We start from the raw sequence: 14524 nt of genomic DNA, 5'->3' as shown, positions 1-14524 counted from the left end.
GCAATAACCATTTGATTACTGTTACACAAGCGTCTCAGAGCTCGTTCATGCTGCTTTAAGCAGCCAACACTTACGAATACTCTGAATCACCTTCACTGCTGGTAACATAGCAACATCAGCAGCATGCGGAAAGCATACATTTTTAATGAAACAAAATCATTATATGCTCTTATGAGGACATGTTTCTTGACACCATTTCAGACGATCATATTCAATACAGCTTCAAGAAAAAAAATCAGTTTGAATTGTTACCTTGCAAGATAAACACGTTTAAAATACTACTCATTAAATGTCCTTACCCTTCGAGTTAAATACAAGTGTAATTCAAAGGATGAAACACAACATTCATGTTCATTAGCAATACAAACATCTTGGCCAAATGTTTCTCTGATATTTTTGGGCAGGACTTGAAAACTTACAATGAAGCATACACATGATTTTATTTTACATTCTCCAAAAATTCTTCTTTGAAGTGGCATTGGGTATAATTATTCAAACATGGCAGTTATATTACAAAAATCAATTCGGCTTGTTAAATAAGGACTGTTAAACATCATTACAGCATTCAAAGTTTCCAGGAAATGAAATATGGAGGGGATTTGATTTTGAATACCCAAAATAGACAGAAACAAGGATTTTGTATTAAGCTAGTCTTTTGCTGGGAGGAGGGTAAGCAAGTAACAGCTTATTTCAATAGATCAACAAGGCTGAGAGAAGGCATGTTTCCTGAAAGGCGAGGTACACACCATCACTTTCACCCCCCTTCCAACTCAAATCTACAGCTGACAGGATTATAATAAAACATTCTCTGTTCTTCATGGGCTCCCCAAATGTGGTACACATTTTCTCTCGACAGAGAGGGCAGATGATGTGCTCTCAGGCTTTGCCAATGACGCTTTTTAACTGAGGTCTAGAAGCATTTATCTAATCCTTTGATCACCACTCTAATCTGACAAGTGTGGGCCCTTCTGGTTAAGGGGGGGGAGGGGGGGGGGGGGGGGGGGGAAGAAAAAAGGCGGTGAGGTGAAGAGGGAAGGGAAGTTGTGAAGGTCATTGGTCAAGTGCTACATATATCTCCCAATGGCATCGTCTGCTGGCATATCAATCCACTATACCACCAGATTGCTCATTAAGTGGATGTCTTAAACTACGACTAGTTCTGGGGAGTGTTGCCATTTCTTCAATTTGTCAGTTCGAAAGGCTACGTCTGTAATAACCAAGAAATGTACAATTATCTTAAGCAAACAATCCTCTTAAGAACGCTGGCTTGAGATGTTAAAACATCTGAAACATTCAAGTCAAACAAAAAAATGACATGTCTACATAAATGAATGAAATTGAACTTTTGTGCTCTGTCAATAAAATAAAAATATAAAAAGGACAGGACTATTTTAAGTGAAACACTATAAACCTTCAAAATTAAATAAAAAGAAATTGGCTATTTGGGGAATTCAAAAGGAATTAAAAATATTAACAAGCAAAATCCTCTATGACAAATAGAACTGAACAATATCTGAAATACTCAGGGTGAAAACGAATCTGCACCTACCTGAATAGCCAGGTCCTGCAGGGTGACCTGGTACAACAAGGCTGTTGGACGTTAGAGGAGGTGGTGGTGGTAAGGTAGCTGGTGTTGCAAACATGGCGTGGTGGTGAGGGTGTGTCTGAGGCCGCAGGGAGTAATTATGTGAGGTAGCAAGGTTTGGAATAGATAGGGGCAGAGTGGATGAATGATGGGGGTGGATTTGGGGGGATGAAGGCAGGTGTTTGGGTAGGCTGATGCTTGCAGCACTGCTGGCACTGCTACTCCGGCTGCTGGGGAAGAAAATGTGATCATTAGAAAACATACTGCACTAAACATAACTCAGAACAATAAAAATACATCCCATGGACTGGGACTAAAACAAAGCAGTAGGATTTCCAGTGCAATCTCTACTGCAGATGTGTTAAACAATCCAGAGTCAAATAATTTCACATAAAGCAAATTTCACATTCTAACCAAAACTGGTAAACAGTCACATTTCTAAGAATGCAGTCTCACTGATCTCTGCTTTTTCTCATTACAAAGGCCAATAATATTTATACAAAAGCATAATACTTTGGAAGCTGGAATCTGAAATAAAACAGAAAATGCTGGATATCTCAGCGGGTCAGGCAGCATCTGTGGAGAGAGAAACAGAGTTAACGTTTCGGGTCGATGACCCTTCGTCAGAATAATATTTACTTTGATGGTTACGTTTGATAAAATGGAGCCATTTTTCATTTAAAAAACTAAAGAAAATGAATTAAAAATTTCAGTGGTAATTATTTTTTTAATGATCTTTTAAGCTTTAGTACCGGAAAAGTATGGTTATAATAAGTTAGGACAAGTTAATGTGGACGGTCCATCCTGTGTTTATTCCCAGTACATTTGAAAGTACCTTCTCTTCATTGCAGTATTGGGATGTTCTGAAGATAAATGAAAGGGTTAGGTTGAGATAGCCTGTTTACAGCGAGATAAACATCAGCTATCTCCTGGGAGATCTAGGCTGAAATGTCCATGCACTTTCTGGCCTACTTGGTGACTCTAAATTGAAAATCTGGAAACCGGCATCAGTTCTTAAATCAGGATGACTCATCCCCACAGTTATGAGGTTTGAGACATGAGGCAACTATTAACAGCAATATGGCAGTTAACCATGCTGTGCAAACAATACAACATTTAACTAAAGTATGCATTAATAACTTTCAAATGTAGCTATTTAAAACAAAAATATGGCTAAGAATGTTACATCTTAAATATACTTCCAACTTCTCGACGTATTCAAGGAAATTTAAGATGGCATTTCCCCAGATGTAGGGCCATTTTCTACTATTACGTTAATGCTGCCATTGTAATGAAAAGTTGAGTTATTTTGCTGGAAAAAGGTAGGGCTGCTTCACTGTACAAAGTTCTGCAATATTTTTTATTTTTTGGATAACTACTTTTCTTTCTGAAGTCACTTGGGCTGCAGTAATTTAGTTATTGACAGACAAATTTAGCTTCATGGTTTTCCACTATCCTAGCTTGCATCTGTTCGTAAAACCAGCATGATCTCGACCTACAAAACCATCTCTGAAAGTACAGAGCACAAACAAGCCAGAAACTTTGGTATTTGAGACTGTCAATCAAGTAACTGCTCAGGATGATGCTCAACCAAAAGGAGAAACATTCAGGCCGACATGAACTTCTGCCCCCTTGGTTTAATCAGAGACCGCTGACAACATTATCTGGAGAAAAGAGTGGGAAGAGCTATAATGTAAGGGATGAAAATTAACCGTCCTTCTGTTGCCAGTATGCTCCTGCAATCGAGTCCATTTAACTAATTGTGCTAATTTCACACACTCAGCATCACCACCCAATGTTTTTAAAACGTTGCTCATAAAGGTTTGTTTACAAAAGGTGTATTGATTCTTCTTAATCAGGAAGGCACAATGCTTACTCTATCTCTGAAGCACAGTTCTTGGACTAATGTTTTCTTCAAAAATTTTATAATGTATATAACGTTGGTAGATGCGCATCATAAATGGATAGATGAGTATAGTTGGGAGCATATCACAGGTGGTGGGCACAAGTTAATATCTGCCAAAAATATATTTGTCTGCATGTTACAATTGTGGAACAGGGCCATTACTTGCTGCACCCATATGGAGCTGCTGCATAATTATAACAATTTGGATTTCTATAGCACCTGTAACATCGCAAAACATTCCAAGGTGCTTCACATGAGTGTTATCAAACTAAATTGTGCACCGAGACACATAGAGGGGTATTAGGACACGTGAAGGAGCATCTTAAAAGGAGGAAAAAGAGGTGGTGAGGTTTAGGGAGGGAAGTCCAGAGCTCTGGGGCCGCTGAAGGCACAACTACCATTGATGGGTGAAGGCAACTGGCAATGCACAAGAGGCCAGAATTAGATGAACACAGAGGTATCGGAGGGCTGTTGGAGGTTACAGAGATAGGGAAGGACAAGGCCATGGAGGGATTTGAACACAAAGATAAAAAATTTTAATTTGTGGCGCTGCTGGACCGGGAGCCAATGTAGATTGGCGAGCACAGGGATGACGGGTGAACGGGATTTGCCACGAGTTAGGATATGGGCAGCAGAGATCTGGACGAGCTGAAGTTTATGGCGGGTGGAAGATGGGAGGCCGGCCAGGAGAGCATTGGAACAGTCGAGTCTGGGAGTATCAAAAGCATGGATGAGGATTTCAGCAGCAGATGGGCTGAGACAGCAGCGGAGATGGACGAGGTTACGGAGGTGGAAGTAGGCGGCCCTGGTGACGGAGAGGATATGGTGTCAGAAGCTCAGCCCGGGGTCAAATAGGATGCCGAGGTTGCGAACAGTCTGGTTCGGACTCAGACAGTGGCCAGGAGGGGGATGGAGTCAGTGGCTAGGGAACGGAATTGTGGCAGGGAAATATATTTTTGGCTGACGATTAATTGAGGAAAGCTCCTGGTGATTCAGGACACATACCGAATATAAGCACTGCAATAGCTGTGGTCCTCCATTCAACGAACCCAGTGATGTCAATGTGTACAGTATGAGGCGTATATGTAGCAGCACTCCACCATTGTTATTTATATAACAAATGTGGGCAGAAAGACCTGGCATCTCATTTTTAATCAAACATTCATCATTTATACAATGTGCTCAATATTTCTAATATAGTTAGAGAAAGTAAAGACATTCATGATTGTCCTGAATTTGAGAAGAGCATTAATGGTGCGTTTTCCTTTCACTAGCTACAGAAACACTGAACTCTAGCAACATATGCAGTGCTCATGAAGTTTAATCTGGTTTTAAAAATGAAACATAGCGACACATTTCATTGGAGTTACAGCAGATATGATCGCCATGATGTGAACTCCAAACTCTGTTTAGGCAGTCGCAGCATGAGCAGGCCAGGTGCTTCTCACAAATTGTGGATGAAATGGAGCGAGTCACCCCAGACTGCACTCACATGTTGCCTAGCAGATGAAATATTACTTATCTAGCTTCTCAGATATTTTTTCAGGCAGGGAGATTAAAATAAAGGACTGAGGGGAGAAAAATAATTGTGCTTCAAAGATACCTTACCTAACAGTGAACTTCAAAAGCAATGGTATGTGGAGTGTTCCTGGGAGGGAGGGGGGGGGGATCCTGAGGGATACTATAGGATGTTATACCAATGCAGGTTCTTTCTCTTTCTTAACCCATCATGCAACATTACTTGCGTCACTACACCTGAGTGAAAATCCCCATGGAGGAAGATAACTGGATACACCAATACTAAACTTAGATTAGTCTATGATGATCACAAACTATAATATACATTCTATCACACCTCCCCACCCCCAAAATAAATTTTGGTTAACAGTAATTAGATTCAACAACAACATGTATTTATATAGCACCTTTAACTCTAGTGAAACTTCCCAAGGCATTTCACAGGAGTGTTATCAAATAAAATTTGACACCGAGCCACATAAGACATTAGGGCAGATGACCAAAAGCTTGGTCAGAAGGTGGTTTTAAGGAGCGTCTTAAAGGAGGGGAGAGAGCCAGAGAGGTGGAGAGGTTTAGGGAGGGAGTTCCAGAGCTTTAGGACCTAGGCAACAGAAGGCACAGCCACCAATGGTTGAGCGATTATAATCAGGAATGCTCAAGAGGGCAGAATTAGAGGAGCGCAGAGATCTCAGGGACTGGAGGAGATTACAGAGATAGGGAGGGGTGAGGGCCATGGAGGGATTTGGAAACAAGGATGAGAATTTTGAAATCGAGGTGTTGCTTAACCGGGAGCCAATGTAGGTCAGCAAGCCCAGGGATGATGGGAAATGGAAAAAATGTCATGCTGTCGCAGAATGTGACACTATACTGGGGTAGAGTTATACTACACCTGATCTGGGAGCACTTGTTAACAATACTGTGCCAAAATAGAAAGTGGTCTAGTCCTCAGCACTAACACTCATCATTGAGTGTACAAAAATAAAATCGCCCACGTGGATTCTGAAAGTAATGCAATATCCTCCCTGCTTACCTGATACTATTAAGACTGCTGAAAGGTATCTGGTGGTGAATCTGGTGATGTACAGGAGGCTGCGTGTGAATCTGAGGCAGAGGATAATGCTGTAGTTGCGGCTGTAACTGCGGCGTTGGTTGTCTTGGTTGTGGCTGTGCCTGGTATATGGTCTCCTTTACCGTTGGGCTCACTGTGCTGTTGGAAGCACACGCTGAAGGAGCCGGAGGTACTACAGCAGCTGGAGGGCTTGACACCAGCGGCACAAAGGGCGTCTCCTTGCTCTGTTCCTGGCTACGCTCTAGTCCAGATACCTTGGAAACACCTGGTCCCTTTATTTCAGGTTTCTCATTCGACGTCAGACTGCTTCCAGTGAAGCTTAAACCTAGGAAATTAGAGAAAAGCAAAACCTTTTTGAAGTGTTTATGCAGTACATTTCCATGCTTAACCATCATCAGCTGATTCCACCTCTCTGAGGAATAAAGTCAGCTTTAATAACTCACTTCTAATTATTGTTAAACGCCTGTCGATTCAGGTCTTCGCCAAGCACACATTCTAGCATAAAATGATTATGTTGCAGTCGAGCCCTGAAAAGTTCATAGCCTTTTCCCACTGTGCACTGATCAAAATCCTCAGCTCATTCATGCCTGTTAATATTTAAGGATTAATTAACTGTAGGGGTTTTATCGCAAACTTAATAGCATTTCCCACAATTTATTTTTTTAAAATCTACCTGTTTAAACTGTCAAAGAGGCCAATCTTGCAGCCCCGTGGTCCAAGCATAATCCATTTGCACAAATTACAATCAAATGAATATGAGGGAGGCAAAGTGGCATGGATATTAACACTAATTGTTGTCTAGCTGCAAACAGCACAGCCTTGCTGCAATTTACTTAATGAAAATCTGTTTAGTTTAATTGCTTTGACACTGTTCTCTTTATCTCAATGAATGCATGCATCAAGCCAGCTTTACCGGCCTCGTTTCTGCAGTAATAGTCTAAAAGAGGAACTAACAGGCAGCGAGGCCTGTATTTACATCCCCGGGCCTAATCTCTTCACTCAATAGAAATCACATTCCAGCTGGCTTAGCACGGTCTGAATTAGAGAATCCTAAATACACAAAGCCAAGCGAAATGAAAAACATCTTTGAGACAAGAGTTAAACTTCAGGTATTAAAGGAATTTGCAGCAAAGTTTATTTAGGTTAACAAGTTCACCATTTAGTGCAAGGTTTGGGCTCACTTTTCATTTATTCTGTTCACATTTTCAAGCAATTATTAATCACAATAGTTTTTGTTAAATTTCCATATCCTCCTATGCTACATGGTCTCTTCCAACTAAGAGGGTAGGTGCCATCTTACTGTTAACTTATGTCAAGTACATTCTACCTGTAGTGTGACTGACTGACATGAATCCATTCTCTCCCTTCCAATTCTCTTTTTAGAAATAGCAACGTTCGTGGACAATCTCTGACTAGGATAGGGACTTAGTATTTGGGCAATCTCAGGCGCGTACGAGAATCTTGTCACTGTCCGACATTTAACTGCCATTCAGTTTTTAATGTCTCGTACGCTTTACAGCATTTTTGCCAATGGCAGTGGCTTACAAAAGGATAGTATGCAGGTACAGCAAGTGATCAGGAAGGCCAATGGAATCTTGGCCTTTATTGCTAAGGGGATGGAGTATAAAAGCAGGGAAGTCTTGCTACAGCTATACAGGGTATTGGTGAGGCCACACCTGAAATACTGCGTGCAGTTTTGGTTTCCATATTTACGAAAGGATATATTTGCTTTGGAGACAGTTTGGAGAAGGTTCACTAGGTTGATTCCGGGGATGAGGGGGTTGACTTATGAGGAAAGGTCGAGTAGGTTGGGCCTCTACTCATTGGAATTCAGAAGAATGAGAGGTGATCTTATCGAAATGTATAAGATTTTGAGGGGGCTTGACAAGGTGGATGCAGAGAGGATGTTTCCACTGATGGGGGAGACTAGAACTAGAGGGTATGATCTTAGAATAAGGGACCGCCCATTTAAAACTGAGATGAGGAGAAATTTCTTCCCTGAGGGTTGTAAATCTGTGGAATTTGCTGCCTCAGAGAGCTGTGAATTCTGGGACATTGAATAAATTTAAGACAAAAATAGACAAGTTTCTTGAACGATAAAGGGTTATGGCGAGCGGGCAGGGAAGTGGAGCTGAGTCCATGATCAGATCAGCCATGATCTTATTGAATGGCGGAGCAGGCTCAAGGGGTCGTATAACCTACTCCTGCTCCTATTTCTTATGTTCTTATGTTCATGGTCTAGGCCCCAGGTTTTGCAATTCCCTCCCTAAACTTTTCTGTCTCTCTACCTCCTTCCCGACTTTAAGACCCTCCTCATAAACCCAACTGTTTGACAAAGCTTTGAGTCGCCCCATCTAATATCTCCTCCTTTGGCTCCGCGTCCATTTTTGTCTGATTATGCTTCTGTGAAGCGGCTTGCGACAGGTGCTGTAGAAATGCTACTGAAAACAGCAGCAACACAATAAGCAAATAGAAACACAGCTTCTGGAGGGAGATATGGTCAGACTTTGCTGCTCACAGGTTGGCTGATGCAGTTGTTCAATTCCTGGTCTTTGTGCACCTTGTCGAGCAGTTAGCACGCAGATGCACGTAACCTGCTCTCTGTTTAATGGGCCAGAATAGGAGGTGCAAAAAGCAACAGAAACTTGCAAGACCAATAAAAAAAAAGTGTGTCTGTGATGCAGTTTGGCCCTCATGTCACCTTTATTTTGAGAATGCCAATGACAGCAGGAGACCCGTGCGTCTGCTATTAATGGTCTTCTATTAGAAACACAGAAAATAGGTGCAGGAGTAGGCCATTCAGCCCTTCGAGCCTGCACCACCATTCGATAAGATCATTTGGTCAAATCAAATCGCACGGGGTAGCCTTGAGGAGGAATTCATAGAATGCATACGGGATTGTTTCTTAGAACAGTATGTTACAGAACCTACAAGGGAGCAAGCTATCTTAGATCTGGTCCTGTGTAATGAGAAAGGAATAATAAACGATCTCCTAGTAAAAGATCCTCTCGGAATGAGTGATCACAGTATGGTTGAATTTGTAATACAGATTGAGGGTGAGGAAGTAGTGTCTCAAACGAGCGTACTCTGCTTAAACAAAGGGGACTTCAGTGGGATGAGGGCAGAGTTGGCTAAAGTAGACTGGAAACACAGACTAAACGGTGGCACAATTGAGGAACAGTGGAGGACTTTTAAGGAGCTCTTTCATAGTGCTCAACAAAAATATATTCCAGTGAAAAAGAAGGGCGGTAAGAGAAGGGATAACCAGCCGTGGATAACCAAGGAAATAAGGGAGAGTATCAAATTAAAAACCAATGCGTATAAGGTGGCCAAGGTTAGTGGGAAACTAGAAGATTGGGAAAATTTTAAACGACAGCAAAGAATGACTAAGAAAGCAATAAAGAAAGGGAAGATAGATTACGAAAGTAAACTTGCGCAAAACATAAAAACAGATATTAAAAGCTTTAACGATATATAAAACGGAAAAGAGTGACTAAAGTAAATGTTGGTCCCTTAGAAGATGAGAAGGGGGATTTAATAATGGGTTAACTCCCTTGTAGGTTCTGTAACATACTGTTCTAAGAAACAATCCCGTATGCATTCTATGAATTCCTCCTCAAGGCTACCCCGTGCGATTTGATTTGACCAAATGAGCTTATCGAATGGTGGTGCAGGCTCGAAGGGCTGAATGGCCTACTCCTGCACCTATTTTCTATGTTTCTAATACCAGGAAATGGCTGAGACCTTAAACAATTATTTTGCTTTGGTCTTCACAAAAGACACAAAAACCATGCCAAAAATTGCTGGTCACGGGAATGTGGGAAGGGAGGACCTTGAGATAGTCACTATCACTAGGGGTGTAGTGCTGGCTAGGCTAATGGGACTCAAGGTAGACAAGTCCTCTGGTCCGGATGAAATGCATCCCAGGGTATTAAAAGAGATGGCAGAAGTTATAACAGATGCATTCGTTATAATCTACCAAAATTCTCTGGACTCTGGGGAGGTACCAGCGGATTGGAAAACAGTTAATGTAACGCCTCTGTTTAAAAAAGGGGGCAGACAAAAGGCAGGTAACTATAGGCCGGTTAGTTTAACATCTGTAGTGGGGAAAATGCTTGAAGCTATCATTAATGAAGAAATAGTGGGACATCTAGATAGGAATAGTGCAATCAAGCAGACGCAGCATGGATTCATGAAAGGGAAATCATGTTTAACTAATTTACTGGAATTCTTTGAGGATATAACGAGCATGGTGGATAGAGGTGTACTGATGGATGTGGTGTATTTAGATTTCCAAAATTTGCAGATGACACAAAGATTAGTGGGAAAGCGGGTTGTGTAGAGGACACAGAGAGGCTGCAAAGAGATTTAGATAGGTTAAGCGAATGGGCTAAGGTTTGGCAGATGGAATACAATGTCGGAAAATGTGAGGTCATCCACCTTGGGAAAAAAAAACAGTAAAAGGGAATATTATTTGAATGGGGAGAAATTACAACATGCTGCGGTGCAGAGGGACCTGGGGGTCCTTGTGCATGAGTGAATCCCAAAAAGTTAGTTTGCAGGTGCAGCAGGTAATCAGGAAGGCGAATGGAATATTGGCCTTCATTGCGAGAGGGATGGAGTACAAAAGCAGGGAGGTCCTGCTGCAACTGTATAGGGTATTAGTGAGGCCGCACCTGGAGTACTGCGTGCAGTTTTGGTCACCTTACTTAAGGAAGGATATACTAGCTTTGGAGGGGGTACAGAGACGATTCACTCGTCTGATTCCGGAGATGAGAGGGTTACCTTATGATGATAGATTGAGCAGACTGGGTCTTTACTCGTTGGAGTTCAGAAGGATGAGGGGTGATCTTGTAGAAACATTTAAAATAATGAAAGGGATAGACAAGATCGAGGCAGAGAGGTTGTTTCCACTGGTCGGGGAGACTAGAACTAGGGGGCACAGCTTCAAAATACGGGGGAGCTAATTTAAAACCAAGTTGAGAAGGAATTTCTTCTCTTAGAAGGTTGTGAATCTGTGGAATTCTCTGCCCAAGGAAGCAGTTGAGGCTAGCTCATTGAATGTATTCAAATCACAGATAGATAGATTTTTAACCAATAAGGGAATTAAGGGTTATGGGGAGCGGGCGGGTAAGTGGAGCTGAGTCCACGGCCAGATCAGCCATGATCTTGTTGAATGGCGGAGCAGGCTCGAGGGGCTAGATGGCCTACTCCTGTTCCTAATTCTTATGTTCTTATGGCTGATCATTCACCTCAGTACCCCTTGCCTGCTTTCTCTCCATACCCCTTGATCCTTTTAGCCGTAAGGGCCATATCTAACTCCCTCTTGAATATATCCAATAAACTGGCATCAACAACTCTCTGCGGCAGGGAATTCCACAGGTTAACAACTCTGAGTGAAGAAGTTTCTCCTCATTTCAGTCCTAAATGGCCTACCCCTTATCCTAAGGCTGTGTCCCCTGGTGCTGGACTTCCCCAACATCAGGAACAATCTACCTGCATCGAACCTGTCCCGTCCCGTCAGAATTTTATATGTTTCTATGAGATCCCCTCTCATCTTTCTAAACTCCAGTGAATAAAGGCCCAGTCGATCCAGTCTTTCCTCATATGTCAGTCCTGCCATCCCGGGAATCAGTCTGGTGAACCTTCGCTGCACTCCCTCAATAGCAAGAACGTTCTTCCTCAGATTAGGAGACCAAAACTGAACACAATATTCCAGGTGAGGCCTCACCAAGGCTCTGTACAACTGTAGTAAGACCCCCCTTCTCCTATACTCAAATCCCCTAGCTATGAAGGCCTTCTTTACCGCCTGCTGCACCTGTATGCCAACTTTCAATGACTGGTATTAGGTATAACTACGTAGAAAGAGAACAATTCTACAGAACTGGAACCCTTCGACTATATTGCAGAACCACTTTGAGGCTGTTCTGCAATTTACAGAGCATAACATTTACACCACTTGTGGCTACATGCAGAAAGATGCGAATATTGCTAAATGGTGGGCATCCAAAACAATATCTGCGCACTGCATGCATCATACTGATGCAAAGTATTATCTTCTGTCAGAAAACTCTTGCAAACTGGCACATGTGCCCCAAATACATATTGTTCTGATTACAATACAGTATTAATTTTTCAAGATAGTGCAAAGTTTTGCAACATTCCAGACCTTGCATCCTGTGCAAACTCAATGAACATTTCGTAATTTCTATAAAATTACATCAGCAGTTGATGTATATTTTTCTTCCTAAATAAACAATGGAAATATAATGTAGAGAACAGAATATGAGAGAAATATACAGGATCTGAAAACTCTCCCCCCAATATATCCAGGAGATCTTAAAAGTTAAGAGTGAAGTCCAAATACCAGTTTATTTCAACCACTGACTGTGCACATTACAGTTGCAGCATTAAGCACCAGACCATTCCTGCTCATCGTAATTAGCTGATTGAAACTTTGCAGATTCCCATTAGTGATCATACGGAGAATGATCAGGGGACACGCTTAACTTTGATGCGACGATTAATGATCCTTTCCATAACCTTTGCCCTTAGTCCACATCTTGACGGAGGGTCTGCATTTAAAATGCATCTGTTCTGTTGTGAATCAGTGCATCAAGCCATCTATTATACAACAGCTGCAATCCGGTCTTGTCATCCTTTTCATGGCCTTCTAATAGTTAAGTCAGTCAGCCAGCCAGCTAACAATTTAAATGCCCTGAGAACAGCTACCACAACCACTTACTATTGTTAAGAAGTGCCTGGCATGTAGGAAAATATGGAGAACTACTGTAGAGAGCTTTGAATTTGTTTTCAACCCACTGCCAATTTTTTTAATGGTTCTGATATCCTGTTGAAACAATACTAGGTAATAATATAACTTATTTGCAAATTATTTTTTTGAGGGCCAAATGAAACATAGAAACATAGAAATTTACAGCACAGAGGAGGCCATTTCAGCCCATTGTGTCCGCGCCGGCCGACAAAGAGCCGCACAGCCGTTGGTCAGCAGCCCTAAAGGTTATATATAAACCCATGAACAATGATGGAAAGGCAAAGAGCACCCAGCCCAACCAGTACGCTTCACACAACTGCGACACCCCTTACACTGAAACATTCTACACTCCACCCCAACTGGAGCCATGTGATCTCCTGGGAGAGGCAAAAACCAGATAAAAACCCAGGACAATTGAGGGAGAAAAAATTTGGGAAAATTCCTCTCCGACCCATCCAGGTGATCGAAACTAGTCCAGGAGATCACCCTGGCCGTATTCTATTCCCTGCAGTACTTACCATTATATCTGCGCCGTCCAACAAAAGGTCATCCAGTCTAATCCCAATTACCAGCTCTAGGTCTGTCACCCTGCAGGTTACTGCACTTTAAAGTGCCCATCCAACCATCTCTTAAAATTGGTGAGGGTTTCTGCATCCACCACTCTTCCAGGCAGCGAGTTCCAGATCCCCACAACCCTCTGCGTAAAGAAGCCCCCCCTCAAAACCTTCCACCAACCATCTTAAAACTATGCCACCACGTAATAGACCCTTCCACCAATGGAAATAGACCCTTACTATCCACTATGTCCAGGCCCCTTAATATCTTGTACACCTCAATGAGGTCTCCTCTCAACCTCCTCTGTTCCAATGAGAACAAACCCAGCCTATCCAATCTGTCCTCATAACTATGATTCTCCAATACATCCTACTAAATCTCCTCTACACCCTCTCTAGTGCAATCATGTCCTTCCTACAATACGGCGACCAGAACTGCACGCAGTACTCCAGCTGTGGCCTAACCAAAGTATTATACAATTTAAGCATAACCTCCCTGCTCTTATATTCAATGCCTAGGCCAATAAAGGCAAGTATTCCGTATGCCTTCTTATCCACCTGGCCTGCTACTTTCAGGGATATGTGGACAAGCACTCCAAGGTCCCTTTGTTCATCTACACTATTAAGTGGCCTACCGCTTAATGTGTATGCCCTTTCCTTATTAGCCCTCCCAAAGTGCATTACCTCACACTTCTCTGAATTAAATTCCATTTGCCACTGCTCTGCCCACCTGACCAGTAGAGTGATATCCTCCAGCCCATAACTTTCCAACCACACAGCCAATTTTAGTGTCGTCTACAGACTTCTTAATCATACTCCCTATACACAAATCTAAATCGTTAATAAATACCACAAAAAGCAAGGGACTCAGTACTGAACCCTGCGGATCCCCACTGGAAACATCCTTCCAGTCACAAAAACATCCATCAATCATTACCCTTTGCTTCCTACCTCCAAGCCAATTTTGGATCCAACTTGCCACTTTGCCCTGTATTCCATGGACTTTAATCTTCATGACCAGTCTACCATGTGGGACCTTATCAAAAGCCTTGCTAAAGTCCATATATACTACATTGTACACATTACCCTCATCGACCCTCTTGGTTACCTCTTCAAA

General features: G+C 42.2%; 1 protein-coding gene across 14 annotated transcripts in view; it reads right to left on the bottom strand.

The window, feature by feature from the left end:
- fbrsl1 (fibrosin-like 1) overlaps positions 1-14524 on the bottom strand; it is a 908758-nt gene that overhangs the window by 32158 nt on the left and 862076 nt on the right. For 13 of the 14 annotated variants that reach the window (XM_070888104.1, XM_070888109.1, XM_070888105.1 and 10 more), the window contains 2 exons: positions 6040-6403; positions 1550-1815 (listed from right to left, as the gene is read on the bottom strand). In XM_070888104.1, coding sequence (XP_070744205.1) covers positions 1550-1815; positions 6040-6403 — 630 coding nt within the window. The remainder of the gene's footprint in view (positions 1-1549; positions 1816-6039; positions 6404-14524) is intronic. The other variant, XM_070888108.1, reaches the window with a different exon arrangement.

Source organism: Pristiophorus japonicus, chromosome 8 (assembly GCF_044704955.1).
Source record: "Pristiophorus japonicus isolate sPriJap1 chromosome 8, sPriJap1.hap1, whole genome shotgun sequence".
Lineage (NCBI taxonomy): Eukaryota > Metazoa > Chordata > Chondrichthyes > Pristiophoridae > Pristiophorus > Pristiophorus japonicus.
Note: the sequence above shows the minus strand (reverse complement) of the source record. Positions and strands in the feature narration are given on the sequence as shown.